The 27869-nt window shown below is 48.2% G+C and overlaps 1 protein-coding gene across 2 annotated transcripts in view; it reads right to left on the bottom strand.

Moving 5' to 3' along the window:
• The window catches only part of MAN1C1 (mannosidase alpha class 1C member 1), a 149501-nt gene that overhangs the window by 78151 nt on the left and 43481 nt on the right, over nt 1-27869 (bottom strand). For both annotated transcript variants that reach the window (XM_070458955.1, XM_020909260.2), the window contains exon 2: nt 10962-11058. In XM_070458955.1, coding sequence (XP_070315056.1) covers nt 10962-11058 — 97 coding nt within the window. The remainder of the gene's footprint in view (nt 1-10961; nt 11059-27869) is intronic.

The following is a 27869-nucleotide window of genomic DNA, read 5'->3' as shown; positions in this document are numbered from 1 at the left end:
AAGTAGAGAGGCTACCCATGATGCTGGGGAGACAGTGTGGGGATGGGGGAGTGAAGGAAGACTCTGCTGACTGTTCCTTGTGCTGCAAGGAAGCACTTGAGGCAAGCTGGCCTCAGAGCCCCTATCCACCCGTAAGTCCAGGCAGGAGGGGCAGGGGCCGGCTCCAGACAAGGGCTGAGCCAGCAGCATAGGGCGGCTCTGCCCTGGGGGACACAGGCCCAGGAAGCTGAGACTTTGAACGTGGGGGGTGGTGGGATCTTGGTTCGGAGAGAGGCAGCATTCAGCAGGAGGCTAATATCAAGCACACTTAGGACAGCAAGCACCAGCAAGGATCGCAGAACCAAAACCTCACACACAGCTGGTGGACTGCTGGCTTATCCTCACTGGAAAGCTGGCAGCATTCAACTAAAGCTCAACATACGAACACGGAAGGACCCAGCAATTCCAACCCTGGGTAGATATCAACACAGACAACTGCTTGTTTCCACCAAAAGCACGTATCAGTGTTCATTAACTTCAAATACTCTTCATAGGAGTGTAAATGGTGCAGCCACTGTGGAAAACAGTAGCAGTTCCTCAAAAATTTGCACATACAGTTACCATATGACTCGGAAATTCCATTCCTGGGCAGACACCAAGAGAAATAAAAACCAACATTTCATACACAAAAACTTATACATGAATGTTCATAGCAGCATCGTTCATAACAGCCAAAGAAAAGTAGACACAATCCAAACATTTACTGACAGCTAAATGGATAAATAAAATGTGGCATGCCCATGTAATGGAATATTACTTGCCAATAAAAAGGGATGAAGTAATGATATCTACTACCGTGTGGATGAACCTTGAAACATTATGCTTAGTGAAAGAAGCTATTCACAAAAGGCCAGTTTTGTATGGTTCCTTTTACAGGAAGTGTTCAGAATAGATAAATCTGGGGACTTCCCTGGTGGTCCAGTGGCTAAGACCCCATAGTCTAAATTCAGAGGGCCGCCCAGGTTCAATACCTTGTCAAGGAACTAGACCCTATACACCACAACTAACAGTTCGCACACTGCAACTAAAGATCTTGAAGGCTGCAGCTAAGACCTGGTGCAGCCAAATGAATAAATAAATATTAAACAACAAAAAAAGAATAGACTAACCTATAAAGGGATGGAAAGCAGATTAGTGGTGGCTTAGGGCTATTGGAGAGAGAGGGTTGGGGAGAAATGGTGAGTGACAGCTAAAGGGTGCAGAGTTTCCTTGTGGGACAGTGAAAATGTTTTAAAACTAATTCTGGTGATAGTTGCAAATATAATCAATCACTAAATTTTAAACAAACAAATAAACAAAAAGTGTTTATAGCAGCTTTCTCATAATTACAAAATACTGGAGACAAAAATGTCCAGGAACAGTAGAAGGGGTAAACCTGAAAAAGAATGAACCCTTCATGATAGAATTATGAGTGAAAAAAAGTAAACCATAAAAGTACATACAGTGTGATATGAACTTATTATTTTTTTTGCTGTACCTCGAGGTATGTAGGATCTTAGTTCCCCAACCAGGGATGGAACCTGCCCCGCCTGCATTGGAAGCTTGGAGCCTGGACTCCACTTCCACTGGACCACCAGGGAAGTCCATGATGGGAACTTTTAAAGCAGACAAAACAAACCTAAGGTGACAGAATTCAGAACAATGGGGACTTGGGGACTGCTGACCAGGAAGTGTCTGGGGGAACATTCTAGGGATAACAGAAATGCTCCCTGTCTTGATCTGTGGGGGTGGTTACAGGTGTGTATCTACATGTCAAACTACTGGATTGCACACTTAAGATTTGGGCGTTTTATTCTAAGTTACAAGTTACATCTCAATTTTTTAAGAGTATTTAATTAAAAAGATAATGGCTCAAGTCACAGGACCAGGGTTCAAGTCCTGGCTGTCAGGCCTTCCCGAGAGTCCCTGTCCCCTTGGGCCTCTTTCCCCATCTTTAGACACTGGACCAGATGGTTTCAAAGACTCCAGCTGGCACGGACGGTCTGAGATTCTGTGAATTCACATACCTATTTGTCACTGAGTTTGCTGGGAAATTTGGCAAGTGCTTGCCATCAATGTGGTGTGAAGAAAAGAAGGCTGGCTGTCTGCTGTGGGCTCTGCCTTGTTTCCAAGGAAGGGAAGGTCTTTTGGAAATTGGGCAGGAACATGTCACCCCCCAGGAGGGAATGTCAGTTTCAATATGAATCATCCTATGCATCGCCAGTAACTTACTCTGGGAATAGACACCCTGACTCACTCCTCCCCAACAGGAGCAAGACTTGCCACTAAAATTTCAGATTTCAAGAGAATCGGTATATCCCAAATAGCTTCTCTGAGGCAAAAAAAAAAAAAAAAAGAAATAGCCTAGTAACCAACCAAGAGTCACAGAGAGGACGCTGAGAGCCCAGGGTGCAAATCTCTTTGTCCTAAAGCAGAGACGGGGCCCAGAGGAGGTCGCCGGCTCACTTGGCTGCTGGCGCCAGTGCTGGGACGGGGACCCAAGGCTCTGAGCCTTGAGTTTTCTTTTTGCAACAACCTGCTGCTATATTTTCTAAAGAAATAAATTATGCTCTGTGCTGGTGGGAAGCCTTTTAAATGAAAAGAAAAAGAAAACAGCCAAGATGCATCTTAATTAGAAACTGCTTGGGGAAAAAAACAAATTCTTTGCGGGGAGGAGGGTGCAGAGCAGTGGGCCCTGAACGGTCAGCTGCCCGAGAGCCTGAAAGTCCAGTGGGCCGATCTAGAGGTGAGCCTGTTGCTTTGCTAACCACCCAGGGGGACATTCTGGTCTTTAGAAGGTGGCCAGGGAACTGTGGATCTGTCATTCAAGGCAGGCCACCATGGACGGCAGAACCTGACCAGCAGTTGCCAGTCCTATCTGTCCTTCACACGTGTGGGGCACATACTTTCATCCTATTTCCCTCCTTGTGCTAAAGGCCATTTGCCAGTGACCATTTCCTTCTAATCCATTTCCTCTGAGCTTTGACAGCCTCTGGCCTCCGGATGGAGCAGAGGCTCCTCAGACACATGACTGCCGGGAAGGTCTGTTTGCTGCCCTGAAGCCTGACCCAGTCTACCCAAGGAATTGCAACATCATCACCTCTGCTGAGGCTGATGACAGCTCTTTCTCAAAACAAACTCCAAGCTTCGGTCAGGTATGTGCACCACAGCCGGCCAAAATCAGGGAGCAGCACGGCCTGACACCAGTTTCCCAAGAACTATGGGTATTTGGTTTTTGTTTTTGTTTTTCAGAAAACAAAACAAAACCCAAACCTCCGAAAAACAAAACTTGAAAGAGTGGATATGGCCTTTTCAGCCAGATAAGTCCAAGTGCCCTGGTACTTGACAAGACAGGAGACAGGAAAAGGACTGGGAAGGGTGGATCTGCACTTGGGGAAGAAAAATCGACTGTTTCATGGGGAGTTACTAAGTGCAGGCTCTGTACTAAGACGACCAAGCCCTCCTGGGCCCCTTTTACAGGTGAGTAAACGGAGGTTCAGAGAACTCTGTCTCTTGTCCAATTTAAGTCAGCAGGTAAATCTGAACCAGAGATTTGAACCTGGGCACATCTCCAAAGTCAAAACTGCTGCCACCCAGAAACAGACTCAGATCCATGGAAACAACGTGGAGATCTGTGGAAAATGGGGAAATGAGTGATTTCCCCAAATGGTCTGCAAAGTGTGTGGTTCCCCTGGGAGCCACACTGCAGTGTGTGTGTGTGTGTGTGTGTGTGTGTGTGTGTGTGTGTGTGTGTGTGTGTACCTTTTGTGGAAGGCACTGCTAAGTCACACACCATAGCCCAATTGTAAAAATGACATCTTGGGGCCTGGATTGATTCCCTCTTCAACATCCTATTTGCTCCGTTTACAAGGCAAGGATGATTTTTTTCCCTCTCTGCCAAGGCCAAACATTCCCGGGCTGTGATCTGAAAATCGTGCTGTGTTCACTTTGCCTCCTGACTCACCCAAGGCCATAAATCATCCCTCGAAATGGGGATGTGGTTGGGCAGTTCTATCAGGGATTCACCAGGTGGAGGCAAAATCCAATCCGGGGCTCTCACGGTCACCCAGGGACGGCTCAGAGCTTCTGGCCACATAAGCACCTCTATCCTCCAAAGAGAAGATGCCCGAGATCAGAGCAGCTGACTAAGCAGGACTGCTGCTCTTTCAGGGTCAGCCTGCTGACTCCTGATGTCCTTTGTGATGGGGGAGGTCAAGGCAGCTGCAGAGGATGCGAGCACAGCAGGACCAGGAAGAAGGGCTTCAGGGAAAACAGGGCAGGCAGAGACTGCAGGGGGCAATTCATTCATTTAGCAATATTTATCGAGAGCCTACTACTGTGTGCCAGGCACTGTTGTTTTCCTTGGGATGTAATTATTCTCACAATTATTTTACAATAGACACAATAATAATGGCAGTAGCTTACAGTTAATGAGTGCATATGGGCAAGTATATTTAAGCATATGGGCAGGTTTTCCACACATCAGCTTTTACCTAATCCTCGGCACTGCTGGGTGAAGTAGGTATTATCCTCACGGTACAGATGGAGAAACTGAGGTGCAGAGAGTTTAAGAACCTGGCCCAAGGTCACATGATTAGTAAGGGGCAGAGCTGGGATTCAAATTCAGGCTGGCCTGGTTCTCAAATCTATGGTTCATCAAATCCATCATGCTGACAGCCAATGGCATGTTTTGCAAGTAGGTGTTTTTAGGTTGTTGGGCAGAGACAAAATATTTGCCTAGTATGGGAGAAAAGTGGGAAATCTTAATCTTTTTTTCCAGGCCCTGTATAGACAACTGATGTCTACTAAGTCATGATGCCTTCGGATGGGTGGCTGCAGACCCTGACCTGAAATACAGGTCTTTCTGAACTTCCCTGAGGGCAGTGGCACAGAAGAAGCAATACCACCCACCCAGAGACCATCCCCTGGTTCTACTCCCTTCTCTACAAGATGCCCATGTGGTCACTGGGAGACAGGGCAGTGTTGGTGGTTTGTGGACTGGGGTTTGGAATCCAACGGAGCTGTGATCAAGTCTCTGCTTGATTACTGTATGACTGAGCAAATCCTAAAACTTTTCAGGCCTCAGTTTCCTCATCTGTGAGATGGGGATAAGTGGGTAATTCATACCTTGGCAGAGCTGTGAGGACACGAGAGAAAGCAGCTATGGTGCCAGGTGTGATATATGTACAGGAAGCAGGTGGGTTCTTGGCCCCTAAATCATATATCTCTCGAAAGACAGTTTACTCTTGCCAGAGTTCTGAGAAGGTCCAGCTCCTGGTGGTGATCTGCCCAGGACCACAGGCCTTGTGTGACAATCTGGCTAATCTTAGAGTGGGTGATGCAAAGAGCACAGGGCTGGGATTGTGGCCTCCAGAGTTCAAATTCCTGATCTACAATTAGCATGCTGTGTCACCCTGGGCGAGTGCCTTCCCCTCCCTGGGCCTGGCATCCCCCCTGTCTAAGATGAAGGAGTTGGACTTTTCATCAAAGGGCCTCTCTGGTGCGGACCTCCCAAGACTCTGATTCCAGTACCGATCTCCCCCACTGCTGAGGGAGAATGAAGGTTTTACGATTGCTCTGATTTCTTGGGAGGATTAATGCTCACTAAGTGCTTCAAGGCTGGCAGCTGGCACTGGGTGTGAGGTCTCATTACTCTCTTGGAAACCCTGCCTCTGCCAGGAGGCCAATTTATTCCACAGCCTTGAACCCTAACCTTCCCTAGACTCTTCCCTGTTAAAAATTCCATTGTAAGCTGCTTAAATGAAAGGCTGAGAGGCACACTGCCTACCAGTGGGCTGCCCGCTCGTGATCTGCCATGGGCACCTGAGGGCTGCGGGGAAGGGCGGGAGGGATCAGGGCTGGGAAAGCCCTGGAGTCCTCGCGTGGGTCCCTGAGTCCAAGATACTTGGTCACAGCCCAGCAAAGTGGGAGAAGCGCACACTGTCCTAAGGGCCTTGCATCATCCTCATGGAGGCTTCATGTGCCAGGCATGGATACGAGCACTTCTCATGTATTAACTCATTCAGTTCTCAAAACAATCCTGTGAGTAGACATGACTGACTTCATAGCTAGAAACTGAGGCCCAGAAAGGTTAAGAAACTTGCCTAAGGTCACACAGCTGGGAAGTGGCAGGGGAGCATGCCAGCCCAAGCCGTCTGGTTTCAGAGTCCGTATTCTTCAGCTGACTTCTTTAATACTGCCCCAGGGTCTAGCAGCAGCCCCTATTAAAGGTAAGGAGGCTGGGCCTCTGGGTACTGAGCGAGCCGCTATACTTTATAGCATCCCCAGCAGCGGCTTTATGGCAGGTTCCTCTACACTCCCCTCCTCGAATATGTTCTTCAAGTGGCGGGCTCGCCGCTGTGACTTCACAGCAATGAGAGCATCGCTGCTGCGTGCCGGGTGTGTCTGTGAGGAACAGGCCGTGCCCTCCCTGCTGGCAGCTAGCACTGGGGTCTTGAGGGCATTTTCTGGCAGGACCTGCAGAGCAGGACTGCGGTGAATTGAAAGCCACTTGCTCAGGACACAAAAGCTGGCTTGAATGGTGCCTCACCCAGAGGTCTGACTCTCCAAGTGGAACACATCCAGGGAGGGACACCGGGCAGCAAGGAGGGGACATTCCGTTAGGTGAGCCGCCCCACGCGGCGCCCAGGCTCCGCATCCGTTGCCCCCGCTGCAGCCCCGGTGAATCCTGCGGAGCCAGGCACCAGCGTGAACACATTACTCCTCCCCGTGTGCAGCTCTTCTGGAGCTGCAGGCCTGGGGGGAGGCCGTCAGAGCCCACGCCAGACTGATACGCACCAGGATGCAGCTCAGGGACCCCAAACATCCAGCCAGCTGGGCAGAGCAGGGTGGGCACGGCGGACAGCTCACCAAGCCCTGCGGGGCTCAGCTTCCAGTGAGGTGACTGATGACAGAGGCTGCCAGAGCCCGGGAATGATGCCACCCATAAGCCCGTGTGAGTCCAGCAAAAGCAGCAGTGCTATGACAAGCGGCTTAATTCAGGCCAGGTCATCTCCTACCTTCTAGAGTAGTCTGGCTTCCAAGTCCCTCGTGGGTCCAACCCAAACTAGAACCTCCTCCAGGCTCCTCAAATGCCCCGAAACCCTCCTCCTCTGGGGGGGTTCCCATAAGCCTCTGTATCATCAGATCCATCTGTGGCAATGATAAGCATAACTACCACCTAATAAGACAGTTCTGTTGGGAAGCCCTGGGCTGGGCTGGGGTAATGTTTTCCTTTTTTTTTTTAAAAGATTTATTTACTTTTTTGGGGGGGGGCGGGGGTTGTGCTGGGCCTTCACTGCCGCACACAGGCTTTGCCTAGTTGCGGAGAGCAGGGGCATCTCCTGTTTGAAAGCATGGACTCTAGGCGTGTGGCTTCAGTAGCGGGGCTCACGGGCTCTACAGTGCGGCCTCAGGAGGCACATGGGCTTAGGTGCTCCGTGGCATGTGGGATCTTCCCAGACCAAGGATCGAACCCACGTCCCCTGCATTGGCAGCCAGATTCTTAACCATTGGCCCACTGGAGAAGCCCCTGGGGTAATGTTTTCATTAGTTCCACTTTACACAAAACTCAGGCTCAAAGAGAAATGTCTTGCCCAGGGTCACTCAGATAGGAACCTGAACTTGCTGGGCTCCAGGGCCCAGAACCACAAGCCAGAGAAGGACTGTTGATCCCCTCTAGTTCTCCCTCGTTCTGAGAGCACCTAGACGACCCCAGAGGGGCCCCAAGGAAGGGTTCCTGGTGTACATCTTGGCAGAGCTGGTGGAGTTTTCGCTGTACCATTTAACCCTGCGTCCCCAGCAGTTAGCACCAGACGTGGCGCTAAACAAGCAGCTGCTGAGTAAAAGAGCAAGAAACCAAGACGAGCTTCTCCTTGCCCAGTGCCTGGGGCCCCACATGTCCTCCTTCCCCAGGAGACAGCCGCCCACTGCAGCTCAACTGCTGGCTGCAGAAGGCAGGCCTCGCTTCACCGCCAGGACTGCTGCGGGCATGGGGTGATGGGGCACCCAGGGCCTTGCCAAGGCTGCTGGTGGGAGACAGGGAACCTAAGACTCCCCTCCATGGGCTCACCTGGGCAACTGCCAACCACATTTATTACAGTGGAAATCTTAAATCACTCCTGTATACTTGGCCCTTTGCATGTTCCTGCATTCTCTCATAGCAACCCGAGTGTGAAAGACGAGTGAACAGGGGCCCAGAGAGGCCAAGTGACTTGGACTTGGACACACAAGACAGTTCAGGGCAGAGTGAGGACTGGCACCTGGGTCTCCTGGTTCAAGATCCAGCATTCTTTGCATTGTTCCAGGCTGCCCTCTCTCCTTCAGGCTCCGTGATGGGGAAGGGGTTGGAGGGTGGAAATGTACATCACAGGCCCTGAGCAATTTCATAAAATGGGACTTGGTTCAGCCCAATTGCTCCCAGTAGTGTTCCCCATGGTGCTCCCACTATCCCCGTGAGTGGTCATAGCAGTAGCTATGCCCATCTCTGCAGTTTCAGAGATCAACAGCCTCCCATCCACCTCCACCAATTTCCAGAATATCTGCACACTGTGTGGAGTGGTGAGGATTACCTCCCTCAATGACACTAGTGACCAAAGCTCTAAGAGCTCTGATGAGAGCCACACTAGCCACCTTTCCCAGGGCTGAGGTGGGTACTGGGGAAGGTCCATGATCTGGGCAGGGAAGGCAGTGAGCCTCCGAAACTGTAATCCACACATTCCATATTTGAGGTTAAAGAAACATCTGCCTTCCTCCTTCCAACTCAGGAGTCCTCTCTCCAAACCTGTCCTAAGACAATATTTTGTGCACAAAGATGGTAATGATGTGCTATTTCTATTGGTGAAAAATTGGAAACAATATTTGTCCAACATTAGTGGAATGGTTAAATGAATTATGGCATGTCAATGTAATAACTGTATCCAATAAAAATATTCTTTTTTTTTTTTTTTTTTGGCCATACCACATGGCATGCAGGATAGCTTAGCTCCCCAGCCAGAGATCAAACCTGTGTCCCCTGCCATGGAAGCACAGAGTCTGATCCACTGGACGGCCAGAGAAGTCTCCCCATTAAAAATATTCTTTATGAAAAATTTTAAATGAGTTAAGGAAACACATGATGTAACATTAAATTAAAAAAAGAAGGAACATAATATTATATAGAGAAGAGGGAAGAGAATACTGAAGAAAAGATTGAAAGGAAATAAGCCACAGCATGTTAAAAAGCAGAGACATTACTTTGCTGACAAAGGTCCATCTAGTCAAAGCTATGGTTTTTCCAGTAGTCATGTATGGGTGTGAGGGTTGGACCATAAAGAAGACTGAATGCCAAAGAACTGATGCTTTTGAACTGTGGTATTGGAGAAGACTCTTGGGAGCCCCTTGGACTGCAAGGAGATCCAACCTGTCAATCCTAAAGGAATTCAATCCTGAATATTCATTGGGAGGACTGATGCTGAAGCTGAAGCTCCAATACTTTGGCAACCTGATGTGAAGAGCCGACTCATTGGAAAAGACCCTGACGCTGGGAAAGACTGAAGGCAGGAAGAGAAGGGGACAACAGAGGATGAAATGGTTGGATGGCATCACTGACTCAATGGATATGAATTTGAGCAAGCTCTGGGTGTTGGTGATGGACAGGGAAGCCTGGCATGCTGCAGTTCATGGGGTCAGAAAGTCAGAAACAAATGAGCAACTGAACAGCAACTCCAAGATGTCCACAGAGGCTGCATCTGTGTGGTAGAATGAGTTATTTTTTTGCCAGCTTTACACTTTCGATACTTTCCCTTATCCCCTACATGCCTATCATAATTAGGGGGAAAAAAGCAACAGTCACCCCAAATCACACCCTCCTGCCCAAGGGAAGTAAACTGTCTGAACAGCCAGAAGGGTCAGGATGCCTGGCGTAGATCCTGGGTCTCTCTTCACATAACAGAAATACACATGGGAGGCTTTTCTTTGTAAACCTGCTTTTGAAATTTTTCTGGAGAATTTCATCTGACTTAGGTCTTTGGTTCTTGGCGTCAGGAGTCTGTGCTTCTGAGGAGTGGGAAATACAGGTGAGGAATTTCTATCTCCAGCCCCGCCCTGCCCAAATAGCTCCTGTCATCCCAGGGACGCGGGAGCCTGGTGGGCTGCCGTCTGTGGGGTCGCACAGAGTCGGACACGACTGAAGCGACTTAGCAGCAGCAGCAGCTGAGGGAAGGAGAAAGCCCGGTGCCTCCAGCACTTCTCACGTGAAAGGCCTGCAGAGAAGGGAGCCGGCAGCTTGTCCAGGAATTACTTTTGAAACCTGAAGCCGCGCCCACAATGAGGCACTCTGCACTCTCCAGCTGAGAGGGGCGTTCGAGGCTCTGGGTGAGGAGGATCTCGGCAGAGGGCAGAGAGGTCGGGCAGTGAGGCTGCTGGTCAAACTCAAGCTGCCAACACGCGGCGGCACCCGTGGGGTTCCCTAACGTGACTGTGTGTTCAGCAAGCCGGCCGGCGACAGACCCACCCCCAAGACCCTCAAGGCCACGTGCATGCCCAGTTTATCAGAGGTGTGTCTGGTTTCTCTAGGCAAACACCCCAGATCATTTTAGAGCCGCTTGAAGGAGCGGATTTAAACCCCATCCTCTGTGTCCTTCCGATCGGCACGCCTTCCCTGTGGAAACAGGTCTCCATCACTCACTGTCCCCACTCACATTTCCAAGCCTGTCTGCTCTGCAAATTAACAACAGGTGGTGCATCTAAAGAAGAGTGTGACGTGAGGGAGGAGCATGTGGGTTTCCCTCAAACCTAGAAGGCTCAGCAACCTAGACAACCCCGAAGGAACTCACACTTAGGAGCCTCCAGGTGTGGAGAAAGAGGGACACCGCTCAGGAGGCAAAATGCCAACAATAAAACTGTTCCCGAGCGGGGACACTGCTCGGCCCCCAGGGGCAAGGGGTCTCCCGAGGTCAGCTCACCGAACATGTTGCCCTCGTAGCCGTCTCTGGTGAGGGGCCGGAGCTCGTTTTTCCCCATCGCGTAGCGCTTGTAGCTCTGCCAGGCGAACTGCATCATCTGCAAGGAAGAGCGGAAACAGAGCCTGAGCGTGCAGAGTTGCGGCAGCGCGGCCTCGACCCTGCAGCGAGCGGGATTTGAAACCACATTACGAAAACAATCTTCCACACTGAGAAAGACAACTTCCTCTCACCATCATTTTCATAGTTACACCTGGAAGACCATTCTCCTCAGACCACCCCATGCATCCTGCTCTACCCACAGATTCCGCAGAGAAGACAACAAACGATACTAAGTACATTCTGGCCATCCGGATGTGAGTGCCACCGTGGAAAGACACCTCCTCCGCGAAGGCTTCTTGGACTTAAAAGTGACCCTTTGAAGGGAAGGAAATGAAACTCCCCAAGGGATGTCTGTTAGAATCTAACAGAACCATCCCCTGTGGGAGGGATTAACTCCCCTTTTGTAGATAAGGAGACAGGTCAAGACTGGCTGTAACCTGCCTGGGGTTACCCAGTGAGTCAGTGAGAATGCCAGGACCTGAGCGCATGCCCTCTGGCCCCGAAGTCTTACGTCTGTTCCCTGAAGTCACTGCAGGAGTCTCCTTGAACTCCTCCCACACTTGGTTTGTCTGTCCCAGGCCCTGGCTGTCCCAGGCCTCCAAGCACCCCAGCGGGTCACAGTTTTTGCTTCACTGGTTCTGGACCATGAACTCTTGGAGGCCATTAAACTATACTTTCTTTGCCGCAGTTTCCCCAAAGCACCCTGCACAGGGCTTGGCGATGAGTATCTGTCAGCCTTGTCTCCCAGTGCGTGCATGAGTTCTTACTGTGCTAAGTCACTTCAGTCATGACCGACTCTTTGCGACCCTGTAGACTATAGCCCACCAGGCTCCTCTGTCCGTGGGATTTCCCAGGCAAGAACACTGGAGTGGGTTGCCATTCCTTTCTCCGGGGGACCTTCCTGACCCAGGGATCGAATCCGCGTCTCTCATCTCCTGCCTTGGCAGGAGTCTTCTTTACCACGAGCGCCACCATTAGGCCAATTATGTCAGCCCCGTGGGAGCATCACAGAGGCACCTTTGTCCCCTAACTGCGCTTAGCACTGGAGGCTGGAGGGATGCAAGGTGACAATTTGTCCCCAGCCCTGCTACCCCACCCCTCCCCAGGTCTGCCTTTTGTCTTTGATGGCAGGCTGAAGAAGGTGGACAGCTGAGCAGGCTCTGGGGTGACCACGGGGTTGAAGAAGGGGCCAGGCCAGGCAGTGGAGGCACTCCTGAGGGACAGGTAGGTGGGAGGCAGCCTGGACTAGTGGAAGGAACTCAGGCTTCCGGGCCAGGGAGGCCTGGGTTCTAATTCTCTCTCTGCCACTACCTCTTTGATTTTGGAAAGCGACTTAAAGTCTCTAAGCCTCAGCTGCCTCATCTCTGAGGTAGGAATAACAAGGCCTGCTCTGCCACAATCCTGAAAGGTTTAAATGAAAGCAAGTAGCTGGAAATGCCCAGTTTTCAACCCAACACAGCAAGTGATCAATAAACACAGGTCCTCCTTCCTGCTCAGTCTTTAAAATACCCACTGGGTTCTCCAAGCCTTATCCATCCACCCTTCCTCTCATCCACCTTATTAGTTCTCAGACTTGGACTGCATCTGCGCCACCTGGGGAGCTTGTTAAAACAGGCTGTTGGGCCCCATCCTTGAGTTTCTGATCCAGCAGGTCTGGGACGGGACCTGAGATTTTTGGCTAAGACACTCCCCATGGTCCATGGGCCACACCTGATAACCGCTGGTCTACTGTGTGTGTTTATTTCTACTTCTCAGCTCACTTCCAGGCGCTGCCTGGCACCCTTCTGCTTTTCTCCTTCGGTCTCCCGGCCCACCTTCCTGCTTCAGCTGTCTTTCTGGACAACATCACCTGCACTCGCCATGATCGGCCACCCCTGGTGCCAAGCTATGTCTTCCAGACACACCTAGGCAGTGACTACTGCCACGCCCACCACTGGGGCCCAAACACAGACCCAGAGGGCAGACCGGCCAGGGCCATGACCTGCGCTCCATGAAGTCATCATACTAGCACAATCTAGTACTCTCTCTCCACCTCAGGGATGATGAAACTGAGGCTCCGAGGTGGAGGTGGTCAGGGAGGCACACTCAGCAGGAGTGGTGGTGGGTACGGCCCTTTCAACTCCCGGGCCGACAAATCCCACCTCCGCGCTTGGCCTGATCTGTGGTTCCCGTGAGACACACGTGTGAATGTCATGGTAATACATGCCAAGCTCTTGGCACAGGCTTTGGGTCCTGGTTCCATTCCTCTGTTATTTTCTACTTATCTTGAATTGGCAATAAGGGAAACTAATTGCTGGGTATGAGCGCTTCAGGGAGACCAGCCTCCTCCCTCAGGCTCTCTTATTCTGGGTCGGGGGCGGGGGTGCCCTCAATTAAGTCGTGGGGGAGGTGGCTGGTAGGGGAGCAGCAGGAGGCTGTTCCAACATAAATGGCAGCAGGATAGCAGGAGCGGAGGTCAGGAGGGGGAGGGCCGAGCCCCACCCCAAGCCCCGCCTACTAGAGAGAGAGAGAGAGGGAAGTGGGTGTGCAGGAGTAATTAAGAGAACCGTAGGGTATCGACAGGCTCTCAAAGGAGCTGTCACTGCAGAGACGTGGGGATGTTTGGATCATGGCCCGTTCTCACAGTCCTCTCCATCAACGGAGGGAAAGGAAGGCACACACAATTCCTGCGCCACTGGGACAGGATTTGGAAGGCAATCAGAGCTGCTCGGTCACACACACACATGCCCAAGCGCACACAGACCCTTGAAAGCTCAGCCTGGAGTCTGTACCTCCGGTCGCCAGCCCAGGCGCTGGATGAGCAGGGGTGATGGGGAAAGGTCACAGCCAGGCAGTCTTTATTTCCCTTCCCCACCCGCCCTAACCCGACCGGGCGGCCTGTCCTGTGCTTGCCACAGTTTGGGGTGCAGTCATTATGGGAGTGCTCCCCAGCCCCCTCCCTCCACTTCCCTGCCAACTGCTTATCTACTTTCAAGTCTCAGCGGAAATTTGAAAGAAGGTGTGTCTTCTGAGTAACAGAAGCGCTCAGAAGAAGGCGTGTGTCTCAAGCGGAGCTTCTGGGTGCGTGCTGGGCTTGGTCGCTCAGACGTGTCCGACTCTTTGCGACCCCATGGATGGCAGCCCGCCAGGCTCCTCTGTCCTGGGGTTCTCCAGGCAAGAATACTGGAGTGGGTTGCCATGCCCTCCTCCAGGGGATCTCCCCAACCCAGGGATCGAACCCAGGCCTCCCACACTGCAGGTGGATTCTTTACCATGTGAGCCACCAGGGAAGCCCCAAGGGGAGCTTCACGGGCACCCAAATGTCCCGATGGACAAGTAGGATCGTGAGGACACGAGGATGACCGTGAAACTGGTGCTGTGTGCCTTAGGCAAACCCTGGACTTAGCTTTAGAGATGGACTGTCCCTGGCTTCCAGTTTAGGCAGTTCTAAGGCTTGAAAGGTGACCCGGCCACCTCTTGCCCCATGCAAGTTCCTTAATAAAAAGCTAAGTAATCTCTCTTTGAACACTGTGAGTGATGGGGTGCTCACCATCTTACCAGGCAGCTCATTCAACTGCGGAGTTTCACGAAGTTCTTAATCAATCCAAATCTGCTTTTCCCTGCGGGCCATGTGGAAGACAGCTCATATGCTCCCACCACAGATCTTCATGCAGGAGGAGCCAACTCTCAAGCCACTGTAGGCTGCCTACTGGCCGCGGAACAGACCAGCTCCTTCAACAGTTCCCCTGATGGCAGAGCTCTGAATCCCCTGAAGCTGCAGGCAGAGATCATAACGTTTTCCCAGGGTGCCCAGACTTTACTACCCATTTGTAAAGGCTGGTTTTTGGTAACAAACAGAAACCAAAGTGCAAACTCTCCCTGGTTACATCTGGACCAGACCTTGTGGATGTGGATTTGCCATTTGTCCTTAATAACTGCATGTCGTTGGACTCTGCATACCATTCCGTGCTGTCAGGATCTTTCTGGAACCAGATCTTATCATTCAGTGTGTGTGTGTCTGCCTGTTTTGGGTATTTTGCCTGCTTTGATGGCTCTGCCATCTGCGTCTCCCCCAAGTTTTGGACAGAAATATTCAACGGCTGGGCGGAACACAGAAGCGGGAAACAGCAGCAGGGGCCCTTCACCTGACTCCAGCCCTGCTCTCCGAGTGTCATCTGTCAACACCGGAGGAATCTGCCCGACAATCAGTCCAAGCTTCTGTCTCCATTTTGTATACCAAGATATAGTGAAGGACAGGGCTGAAATACAAAAAACACTCTGTCCTGGTACAGAGAAAATAGATGGTTTTTTTCTTTCAAAGAGAAATCAGGGGTTAGACTGGTATGATCCGCTCTTAGAGAACCCATTTTGGCCCCTATGGGTCCCCCTTTTTCGGTTCTAAATGCTTGCAACTCACCAACTTAAAAACCTATCAGTTCCACTAGGATGGCTGTAATCAACAAGATGGACAATAACAAGTGTTGGCCAAGCTGTGAAGAAATTGGAACCCTCATCAATTGCTGGTGGAAATGAAAATGGCTGCAGTTGCTTTGGAAAACAGTTTAGCATAAAAAGTTAAATACAGAGTATCATGTGACCTAGCAATTGCACTCCTCCGTGTAGACCTGCACAGAACAGAGTTAACACAGCGGGCCTGAGACTTCTATCCCTAGAAAGGCCCTGCTCACACATTTGGCCCTTGGCTGGTGTCTGGGAACTTGAGTTTAGTGAGTGTTCTCACCATTCTCTGGTGGGTAAGGGTGGTTTACTGCACCCGGGCACAAACAATGTGGTGTATGCTGAACACCCACTTTCCTTCTGGGAGTCTGGAATTTCGGTACGTGTTAGGCGGGAGGTTCTTCTGTGAAAGTGAAGTCGCTCAGTCGTGTCCAACTCTTTGCGATCCTGTGGACTGTAGCCCACCAGGCTCCTCCGACCATGGGATTCTCCAGGGAAGAATACTGGAGTGGGTTGCCATTTCCTTCTCCTGGGGATCTTCCCAACCCAGGGTTAGAACCCGGGTCTCCCGCATTAGAGGCAGACGCTTTAACCTCTGAGCCACCAGGGAAGCACCAGCCCCCAATAAAACTTTGGGCATTAAGTCTCTAATGAGCTTCCCTGGCGAACAGCATCTCACACCTGTCGTCCCAATTCAGTGCTGGAAAAATGAAGTGTGTTCTGCTTGACTCCACCCAGAGAGACTCCCGCAAGCTGGGCCTGGTTTCCTCTGGGCTTCCTGCATACACATTTCCTCTTTGCCAATTTTGCTTTGTGTCCTTTCACAAGTAAATCAGCCAGGGGTAGGACTATGTGCCAGGTCCTCTGAACCATCCTGGGGAATCACTGAAACTAGCTATGGTATTGGGAACCCTGACACATACCCTAGAAAACTGAAGACATATGTCCACACAGAAAGTTGTACATGAATGTGCATAGCACCACTATTTGTAATAGCCCCAAAGTGCAAACAACCCAAATGTCCATTGACTGAGGAATGAATCAACAAAATATGTTGTTGTTTAGTCACTCAGTTGTGTCTGACTCTTGGTGACCCCATGGACTGCAGCACGCCAGGCTTCCCTGTCCATCACCAATTCCCGGAGCTTGTTCAAACTCATGTCCACCGAGTCAGTGATGCCATCCAACCATCTCATCCTCTGTCCGCCCCTTCTCCTCCCGCCTTCAATCTTGCCTAGCATCAGGGTCTTTTCCAATGAGTCAGTTCTTCTCATCAGGTGGCCAGTATTGGAGCTTCAGCTTCAGCATCAGTCCTTCCAATGAATATTCAGGACTGATCTCCTTTAGGACTGACTAGTTTGATCTCCTTGCAGTCCAAGGGACTCTCAAGAGTCTTCTCCAACACCACAGTTCAAAAGCATCAGTTCTTTGGCGCCAGCCTTCATTATGGTCCAACTCTCACATCCATACATGATTACTGGAAAAACCATAGCTTTGACTAGATGGACCTTTGTCGGCAAAGTAATGTCTCTGCTTTTTAATATGCTGTCTAGGTTGGGTTGGTCATAGCTTTTCTTCCAAGGAGCAAGCATCTTCTAATTTCATGGCTGAGGTCACCATCTGCAGTGATTTTGGAGCTTAAGAAAATAAAGTCTGTCACTGTTTCTACTGTTTCTTCATCTATTTGCCATGAAGCGATGGGACCAGATGCCATGATCTTAGTTTTCTGAAAGTTGAGTTTTAAGCCAGCTTTTTCACTCTCCTCTTTCACCTTCATCAAGAGGCTCTTTGTTTTTTTGTTTTTTGTTTTTTCCATTTATTTTTATTAGTTGGAGGCTAATTACTTTACAACATTGCAGTGGTTTTTGTCATACATTGAAATGAATTAGCCATGGATTTACATGTATTCCCCATCCCGGTCCCCCCTCCCACCTCCCTCTCCACCCGATCCCTCTGGGTCTTCCCAGTGCACCAGGCCCGAGCACTTGTCTCATGCACCCAACCTGGGCTGGTGATCTGTTTCACCCTAGATAATATACATGTTTCGATGCTGTTCTCTTGAAACATCCCACCCTCGCCTTCTCCCACAGAGTCCACAAGTCTGTTCTATACATCTGAGTCTCTTTTTCTGTTTTGCATATAGGGTTATCGTTACCATCTTTCTAAATTCCATATATATGTGTTAGTATACTGTAATGGTCTTTACCTTTCTGGCTTACTTCGCTCTGTATAATGGGCTCCAGTTTCATCCATCTCATTAGAACTGATTCAAATGAATTCTTTTTAATGGCTGAGTAATATTCCATGGTGTATATGTACCACAGCTTCCTCATCCATTCGTCTGCTGATGGGCATCTAGGTTGCTTCAATGTCCTGGCTATGATAAACAGTGCTGCGATGAACATTGGGGTGCAGTTGTCATCAAGAGGCTCTTTGACTGATGAATGACTGATGAATGAATCAACAAAATGTGTAAATAGATATTATGCAATGGAATATTATTTGGCCATAAAAAGGGATGCAGTGCTGATACCTGCTCCAGCATGGACGAACTTTGAAACCACTGTGCTGAGTGGAAGAAGCCAAATACAAAAAGCTGCAGAGATTTGACTTATATGAAATATCCAGGATAGGCAAATTCATGCCAACAGAAAGTAGATTAATGGTTACATGGACTGGGGAAAAGGACATGGAGAATGATTAGTAACGGGGATGGGGTCTTTTGGGGGTGATGAAATGTTTTAAAATTGATTGTGATAATGACTGTACAACTCTGGGAATACACTTAAATCCACTGGATTTTACACTTTAAAATGGTGAATTTTATTATATGTGAATTGTAACTCAATAAAGCTGTTATTAATATATAATTTTAAAAACTATTAATGTGGACAAACAGATATCACATGCCATTTAATACGCCATTTCAGTGGTAATCTTTCCAAAAATCCAAACCTGAACTGAATCATGAGGAAAGGTCAACACTCAAACTGAGGGACAACTTACAACATAAAGGGAAGCCTGGTGGTGGAGCGGTAAAGAATCTGTCTGCCAAGCAAGAGATGCAGGTTCGAATCCTGGGTTGAGAAGATACCCTGGAGGAGGAAATGACAATCCATTCCAGTATTCTTGCTTGGGAAATCCCACAGACAGAAGGAGCCTGGCAGGCTACAGTCCATGGGGTTGTAAGGGTTGGACATGACTTAGTGAGTAAACCACCACCCCCACTACAACAAAATGGCCTTTACTCTTCTAACACACCAAGGTCATGAAAGAAAAGACAAGACTGAGCAACGTTCCAGCTAAAGGAGACTAAAGTGACATGAACTAAATGCAATACATGATCTTGGATGTGATGCTGGAGCAGAAATAACAACTACTATTATTATTATTATCATCGCTACTATAAAGGACAATTGCCAAGATAATTGACAAACTGTGAATGATATAATCAGATAGCATTGTATCAATGTTAATTTTCTGGCTTTACTGTGGTTATGGAGAAAAGTAGAATGAATCTTTCGGAGATGCACAGTTAAGTATTTAGGAGTAAGGGCCATTATGCTTGCAATTTATTCCCAGATAGTTCTGAAACTTGCATGCACACGTGTGTGTGTGTGTGGAGAGAGAGTACACACAAAGTGAACAGGGTAAAACACTAACATTATGCTGAAGCTGAAGCTCCAATACTTTGGTCACCTGATGCGAAGAACTGACTCATTGGAAAAGACCCTGATGCTGGGAAAGATTGAAGGCAGGAGGAGAAGCGGACGACAGAGGATGAGATGGTTGATGACATCACTGATTCAATGGACATGAGTTTGAGTAAGCACCAGGAGTTAGTGATGGACAGGGAAGCCTGGCGTGCTGCAGTTCATGGGGTCGCAAAGAGTTGGACACAACTGAGAGACTAAACTGAACTGAACTCAGAGGAATCTGGGTGAAGGATAAATATGAATCTTTGTAGTATTTTTTGCAACTTTTCTAAAAGTCTGAAATTTTTTCCCATAACTTTATTTTTTATTTTTTGGCCACACTGTGTGGCATGCAGGATTTTAGTTCCCTGACCGGGGAATCAAACCCATGTCCCCTGCAATGGGAACACAGTCTTAACCACTGGACCACCAGGGTGGTTGCTGACGTTCTTTTTTCAAAAATATTAGGGAACTTTGCAGGATGTCAATGTCACTTTCACCCAAATTTATACATTACAGAATTCTGTTTTCCTCCACTTTTATAAATTATGACAAAATGTTGCTGCCAGTCTCCTGTGGCTCCTCTTACCCCTTGGTTCCTCAAAAGCCCTAGTGGGCTCTCACATCCCCTTCACCAAGCCTGGCCCGCCCACACTGGTCAGAAGATGGAGCAAATGAGGAACCCGTAATTTTGGTTTCTCTTTTTATCATTATCTTACTATATTCAAATGAGGTGCCTATCCTTACTCTATTCTTCCTGCTCCAAAGCTAAACTAAAATGCACCTTTTGTGGTGCAAAGCATTTTCCTAAAAGTTCCAGGTCAGTCTGGGCTCAGCAACCCCATGCCCTTTTCTCGTATCTTTGGGTCACTCTTTTCACTTGAGCTCGGTTTGGTGCCCCGTACTTCCTTCTTCTCCCTACATCCTTTCCAATAGTTTAAAAAACAAGGTTGATCTAGCTATCTATCTAACTACCTATCTACCTATCTTTTCATGAAACCAAGGTATGCAAGGTCATTGCAGAAAAGCAGAGAGAAAGAAAACAATCACCTATCACTTAAATATTATAACCACCATTCCCATTGGGTGGTCTTTCTTTTCACTCTTTTTCATTCATCTTTTTTTTTCCCGTGATGGTGACATAAACATCTTCCATTTTATTACAAAGCCTTTGTAAACATTATTTTAGCTAGCTATATAATAGCCTGGCAAGCAGGTTCAGCATTAGTTACTTAACCTTCCTTCCATATAATTGGACATGGCAGTGTTTTCTACTTTGGGGTTATTGTAAATAATGCCTTCATGGATATCTTTGTTCATACTCCCTTCTCTATATTGCAGGTAAATTCCTTAGGACAGAGCCTCTAGGAAATTACCAGGAAAAAATAAAAACTTCTTAATAAGTGCATTCTCTTTTAAAGATTAAACCCAGACAGCTTGTTTTACCCACCACTGGGCAAAACTTCATGAACAGGAAAGTGAAAGTCGCTCGGTCGTGTCTGACTCTTTGCAACCCCATGGACTATTATACAGTCCATGGAATTCTCCAGGCCAGAATACTGGAGTGGGTAGCCTATCCCTTCTCCAGCAGATCTTCCTGACCCAGGAATCGAACCGAGGTCTCCTGCATTGCAGGCAGATTTTTTTTTTTTTGCAGGCAGATTCTTTACCAACTGAGCTATCAGGTATTCCCCCATGAATAGGAAAGTATACAACAATTTTGTGAATACATAAAGTATTTGCTTGGGAAGATAAAGCAAACAGGACTCATGATCATTGCTCATATTTGTTCAGCTCTTTGCACACTTCCTTAATTTGATTGGACAGTTCAGTGGGCTTGACAGGTATTGTTCCTAATTAAAAATAATCATGCAAGGGATAAAGTATGAGATGTAAGGTATGAAACAAGTGTTAAAAATTGTGTTTCCAAGGAAGGAGATGGTGAGATGAATGGAGAGAGTGGCATGGAAACATATACACTACCATATGTAAAACAGATAGCCAATGGAAGTTTGCTGTATCACACAGGGAACTCAAACTGGGGCTCTGTAACAACCTGAAGGGGTGTAAAAGGATGGGAGGTGGGAGGGAGGTTTCAAGAGGGAGGGGACGTATATACACCTATGGCTAATTCATGTTGATGTATGGCAGCAAACCAACCAATATTGTCAAGCAAGCATCCTTCAATTAAAAATAAATATTTAAAAACTGTGTTTCCTGAGTATTCCCTAGGGGTCCAGTGGTTAAGGACTCCGTGCTTCCACTGAAGTGGGCCTGGGTTTGATCCTGACTGGGGAACTAAGATCCCACAAGCCAAACAGCCAAAAAAAATTATGCTTCTAAATATTTAGTGATATAAACTAAATATCACTATATATCAAGAGAGACACACAAAGATGCTTGTTATATAATATTAGTTGGAAAAGCAGGACACCAAGTTATATGGCATGAAGATCACTGGATTATTATTAGCATTTTAAAGGAGAAAGACCTGAAGCATATGCACAAAAATGTTGACAGTGGTTATGCCAGATAGTGAGTGGTTTAGTGGTCATTTTTTCTTCGTATTGACCTATATTTTCTGGATTTTCTACAACAAATATCTATAAATGTTTGTAAGGTGAAAATGAAAGATTGTTAAATGAAAAGCAAGGAAAAATGATACAATGCTTCCCCTAAGTCAAAGGGAGTGCATGGCTGATTAGCCACGGGGTGGATGGGAAGGAGTTGGTTTTGACAGAGTAGAAGGCCTTTACAGCCAGGAGTCAGAAAGGGCCCAACCAGCAAGAGAAACAACATAAATAGAAGCAGAGAGCCAGAACCTCACAGTCAAACAGGATTTAATGCCAGAGACATTATCTATTTGCCAAGCCACATTTTACAAGAACCATGTGAGACCAGACAAGGAAAATGACTTGTCATCGCCTAGATGCGTAAGTCAATAGCGCAGGGATGGTCGTGTTTCCAAAAAGATGGGCCAGGACAGTGAAGCAGCTGATGTAGGCAGGGGCAGCCTCAGCTAGAGCAAGAGAAATCTGGGACAGACTCAAAATGTGGCTGTAAGAATCAACAGAAAGGAGAACTAAACCCCTCTGCCCCCACTGGGATCTGGAAATACACAACAGGCAGTCATCATCTGTATGTGTATGTATCTGTGTGTCTGTGTGCGCACACGTGTACGTGTGTGTATGTGCGCGCACGCGCGCATCCATGCATGTCCATGCTAAAGACAGAGGGAGCTCCGGATGGTCTCTGGAAGCCCCTCCCTTCCAGCAGCCTATGATTTATAGATTCAAAGAACATCTAACAATAGACCACAAAGCATTCCCTTTGCCGAGCTCTGCAGAGGCAGGCAACAAAGCTCCAGTGATGGAGAGACAGGCAGAGCAATTGGAGCCGAATCCTAAGACACCTCTTCAGTTCTCTCTCAAACAAAAGCTGTTCTTGTACACCTGAACAAATTGCAATGACATAAAATCTTACAATGAAAAATATTTACAAGTTTGAGGCAGACGTTTTTATTTTGCTTAAGATGTTCTTTTTCCCTGTCTCAGAGTTCTAGAATCCTGTCCTGCAGAAAACTAGAATCCATGGCTATTGCCCCTGCACAGACACCCACCCCAGCCTAAGGAGCCCCCAAACAACAAAGCCAAGACAGAAAGGATGTGTTTGAGGAGACAAGGAAATGGGAATACTGGAAGACTGTCTGGAGAGTGGAAAACTGGACAGAAAGTTTACCTCGGAAAGTTTTCTGGCGGCAGCTAGGGAGAAAGGAGCGATCACTGAAACAAGTGAGACATCCTCCCCTTTTAAAAATAAAGCATGCGCACAGACAGATCAGGGCTGGCGATGACCCAGAAGCACAGTTGCAACATCACAAAGCTGCCAAGAAGGGAAATGGATTTTCCCAGTCATTAAAGTACTCACACGGTGACTTGCAGCCTTATTGGCGTCTCCCAGCAGTGACACCTGGCCTATCTGCAGGGGCTGAGCAGGAAGGGGCTTGGTCTCCAACCATCCCAGGAGCTAATGATCACACAGATTAAGAGATTAGAACGTTCGGTCGATTTTGTTCCCCTTCATTTTCAGTACGGCCCAGGGAAACAGCTGACAGCTTGGTACTAACAACCATCCACATTAGATTTCTCAATTCACCCCCATTGATAGGTCCCCCACAAAATGATCTGATTGACAACTGCGGAGACATCTGTGAATGCACGTGACCCCTGGTCCCTGGTTCAGAAGCAGACGCAGGATGGGGTCTGGTTGTGCTGAGGCGAGGAGGGGCGGGTGGGGAATAGACGGAGAGGTGCTACCTCCAACCCTCTCACTTCTGGGTTTGCTTGAGCTATTGGGCAAAGGGAGGAGGAAGTGAAAATGTGAAATAACTTCTGACCTATCTGAGGTCCAGACAGCTCTCCCACATCCTGCCCAGGGTGGGATTCAGATTTGAGTATCTTCAGAAATCTCCCGCCATCTGCAGCTGTTCTAAGGCACCATGGCTGAGAGTGTGGGCCCTGGAGGCAGATAGACCTCTGCTATTCAGTGTTGTCCAGGGACCAGCAGTGGGGCAAATCCAGGGAGCACATTAGGAATGGAGCATCTTGGGGCCCATCCCAGACTTGCTGAACCAAAGCCAGCGTTGAACAAGATCTCTAGGTGATTCACTCTTTGATTTCAGTCTGAATTTGGCAATAAGGAGTTCATGATCCGAGCCACAGTCAGCTCCCGGTCTTGTTTTTACTGACTGTATAGAGCTTCTCCATCTTTGGCTGCAAAGAATATAATCAATCTGATTTCAGTGTCGACCATCTAGTGATGTCCATGTGTAGAGTCTTCTCTTGTGTTGTTGGAAGAGGGTGTTTGCTATGACCAATGAATTCTCTTGGCAGAACTCTATTAGCCTTTGCCCTGCTTCATTCTGTATTCTAAGGCCAAATTTGCCTGTTACTCCAGGTGTTTCTTGACTTCCTACTTTTGCATTCCAGCCCCCTATAATGAAAAGGATTCAGTCCCCTATAATGAAAAGGACATCTTTTTTGGGTGTTCACTCTAGAAGGTCTTGTAGGTCTTCATAGAACTGTTCAGCTTCTTCAGCGTTACTGGTCAGGGCATAGACTTGGATTACCGTGATACTGAATGGTTGGCCTTGGAAACAAACAGAGATCATTCTGTCGTTTTTGAGATTGCATCCAAGTACTGCATTTCAGACTCTTTTGTTGACTATGATGGCTACGTCATTTCTTCTAAGGGATTCCTGCCCACAACAGTAGAGATAATGGTCATCTGAGTTAAATTCACCCATTACAGTCCATCTTAGTTTGCTGATTCCTAGAATGTCGATGTACACTCTTGTCATCTCTTGTTTGACCACTTCCAATTTGCCTTGATTCATGGACTTAACATTCCAGGTTCCTATGCAATATTGCTCTTTATAGCATCGAACCTTGCTTCTATCACCAGTCCCATCCACAACTGGGTGTTGTTTTTGCTTTGGCTCCATCCCTTCATTCTTTCTGGAGTTATTTCTCCACTGATATCCGGTATAATATTGGGTACCTACTGACCTGGGGAGTTCATCTTTCAGTGTCCTATGTTTTTGCCTTTTCATACTGTTCATGGGGTTCTCAAGGCAAGAATACTGAAGTAGTTTGCCATTCCCTTCTCCAGTGGACCACATTCTGTCAGACCTCTCCACCATGACCCGTCTGTCTTGGGTGGCCCCACACGGCATGGCTTAGTTTCATTGAGTTAGACAAGGTCCCATCACTTCATGGTAAATAGACAGGGAAACAGTGGAAACAGTGTCTGACTTTATTTTTGGGGGCTCCAAAATCACTGCAGACGGTGATTGTAGCCATGAAATTAAAAGACGCTTACTCCTTGGAAGGAAAGTTATGACCAACCTAGGCAGCATACTGAAAAGCAGAGACATGACTTTGTCAACAAAGGTCCGTCTAGTCAAGGCTATGGTTTTTCCAGTGGTAAAGTATGGATGTGAGAGTTGGACTATAAAGAAAGCTGAGCACAGAAGAATTGATGCTTTTGAACTGTGGTGTTGGAGAAGACTCTTGAGAGTCCCTTGGACTGCAATGAGATCCAACCAGTCCATCCTAAAGGAGATCAGTCCTGGGTGTTCATTGGAAGGACAGATGCTGAAGCTGAAACTCCAATACTTTGGCCACCCAATGCAAAGAGCTGACTCATTGGAAAAGACCCTGATGCTGGGAGGGATTGGGGGCAGGAGGAGAAGGGGATGACAGAGGATGAGATGTTTGGATGGCATCACCAACTCAATGGACACGGGTTTGGGTGAACTCTGGGAGTTGGTGACAGACAGGGAGGCCTGGCATGCTGCGGTTCATGGGGTCACAAAGAGTCGGACACGACTGAGTGACTGAACTGAACTGAACCAGGTGATCCAAACACACATTAAAATTTGAGAGGCTGCTCTAGGGCTCTGCCACCTACCAGCTATGTGGTCTTGAGTGAGTGACTTGACCTCTCTGAGTCTCAGTTTCCTCATCTGTAAAAGGACAGGAACATTTAATCCTTATGATAACCCTGGGAGTAAATAAGATAACACACACAGAGGGCTTAGCACAGCAGCTGGTACATAATACGTGCTCAGTCAAAAGCAGCCATAGGATGACTGCTCCCTTTTAATTTGTCTACCTAGTCTCTCCACTCACTTCTCTCTGCACCACCTCTTGAATCTATAGCCTCCCACCTCTCTGGGGGACTCCCGCAGCAGCCTCCAATCTGGCCTAGAGGACGCTCTTTGGCCTCTTACACAGTGCCCCACACTATAGCCACAGTGATTATTCAAAGTGCAAATTTATTCACATCTCTACCCCACCCCACATACACACTTCAAGATTTCCAACACTCCCTGTGAGGCCCACAGGCACAGCAAGAATGGGTGAGACACTTACCTACCGCACACGTGTATGCTCTTGGTGCGGGGTCTGAAGGCAGACAAAAGAAGCTGATGGAGACGGTCACAAGCAACTCTGAGCTCTGCCACTGTACTGAGGTTGGCCCCCCAACTGTTAAGTGAAGGGCCCTCCCCACCCTAGTCTATCAAAGACGGGGCCTCAGGGTGGAGGCAGGAGATGGGGACAAAGGTGACTGACAACAGGAAAGACCGCAGCACATCTGTGAGTGAAATTCCAAGGGGAAATCATTCAGTGAGGTGATTTGGAAGAAACTGAGTATAAACACCACCCAAGAGCAGCTAGCTCTACCATTTCCACTGTGCTTTGCCTTCCTGATTTGAGTCTTATGATCCTGGGGTGAGGCAGGGTGGGTGTCACCATCACTCCCATTCTACAGAAAAAGAAACTTACACACTACACACACTACACTTACACACACATGCACTTATGGAACATACAGCATGTGCCAAGCACCATGATAAGGGCGCTTGTACGTACTAGCACATATAGTTCTTACCACAGCTCTGAGAGGCCTTCTCAAGGAGGAGCTAAGGCAAGGAGGATAAGAGCCTGGCTTTGGGTCCCAGATTTCCCTAGCTGTGTGCCTTTCCTTAGACAAGATACTTAACCTCACTGTGCCTCAATGATCTCATTTGTTTAAAGATAATGATACTGTTATATTATGCTTAATATATATATATTAAGTGGGTCATCAGTGTTTCACATATATGTCAATTCTTTTAATCTTCACACTAATTTTATAAGGTTAGTATATCATTACTCCCATTCTCGTATGAGGAAACTGAGGCACAGGCCCAAGTGTCACATCAAGTAAGTGGCAGAGCCAGGATTCACACCCAGACAGTCTACACTCTTGGTCACAATACCCTACGCCTCTCATGTGCTATGCTTAGTCGCGCAGTCGTGTCCAACTCTTTGCAACTCTGTGGACCACAGTCCGCCAGGCTCCTCTGTCTGTGGGGATTCACCAGGCAAGAATGCTGGAGTGGGTTGCCATGTCCTCCAGGGGATCTTCCCAACCCAGGGATCAAACCCAGGTCTCCCGCATTGTAGATGGATTCTTTACTGACTGAGCCACCACGGAAGCCCAAGAACACTGGAGTGGGTAGCCTATCCCTTCTCCAGGGGATCTTCCCAACACATGAATGGAACCAGGGTCTCCTGCATGGCAGGTGGATTCTTTACCAGCTGAGCTGCCAGGGAAGCCCATGCCTCTCACAGAATGGAGTGATTACCATGCCTGCCTCCAACAGGGCTTTAAGGACTGCAGTCGTCCCTTAGTAGCCAGGACCTGCCACGGATATCAATATCCACAGATGCTCCAACCCCTTATGTAAAATGACTTGGTACAGTTGGTCCTCCTTATCTTTAAGTTCTGCATCCATGGATTCACCAACCTCAGAATGAGTCTTGGTTGGCTGAATCCATGGATGTGAAACCCATGGATACGGAGGGCCGACTGTAATTACAAGGCTAGGCATTCGGCGCAGCTCCCGGCAAAGAGAAAACCCTGTCGTAAGCATCAGCACTGGTGGCTGCGGCCGTGGGCTCCACATTCATTATCTTTCCAAGACTGGAAAAGGCAGCACCATACATCTGAAACCTCCGAGTCCTCTGGAGTCTCTTTCAACTCCACACCTCATGTTCACTCTCCAGCAAGTCTGTCTATGATATCTCTGATTCATCTCTTTCCCAGCTGCCTCCCAGCCCACCACTGT

This window comes from Odocoileus virginianus, chromosome 30 (genome assembly GCF_023699985.2).
Source record: "Odocoileus virginianus isolate 20LAN1187 ecotype Illinois chromosome 30, Ovbor_1.2, whole genome shotgun sequence".
In the NCBI taxonomy this organism is placed as follows: Eukaryota; Metazoa; Chordata; class Mammalia; order Artiodactyla; family Cervidae; genus Odocoileus; species Odocoileus virginianus.
Note: the sequence above shows the minus strand (reverse complement) of the source record. Positions and strands in the feature narration are given on the sequence as shown.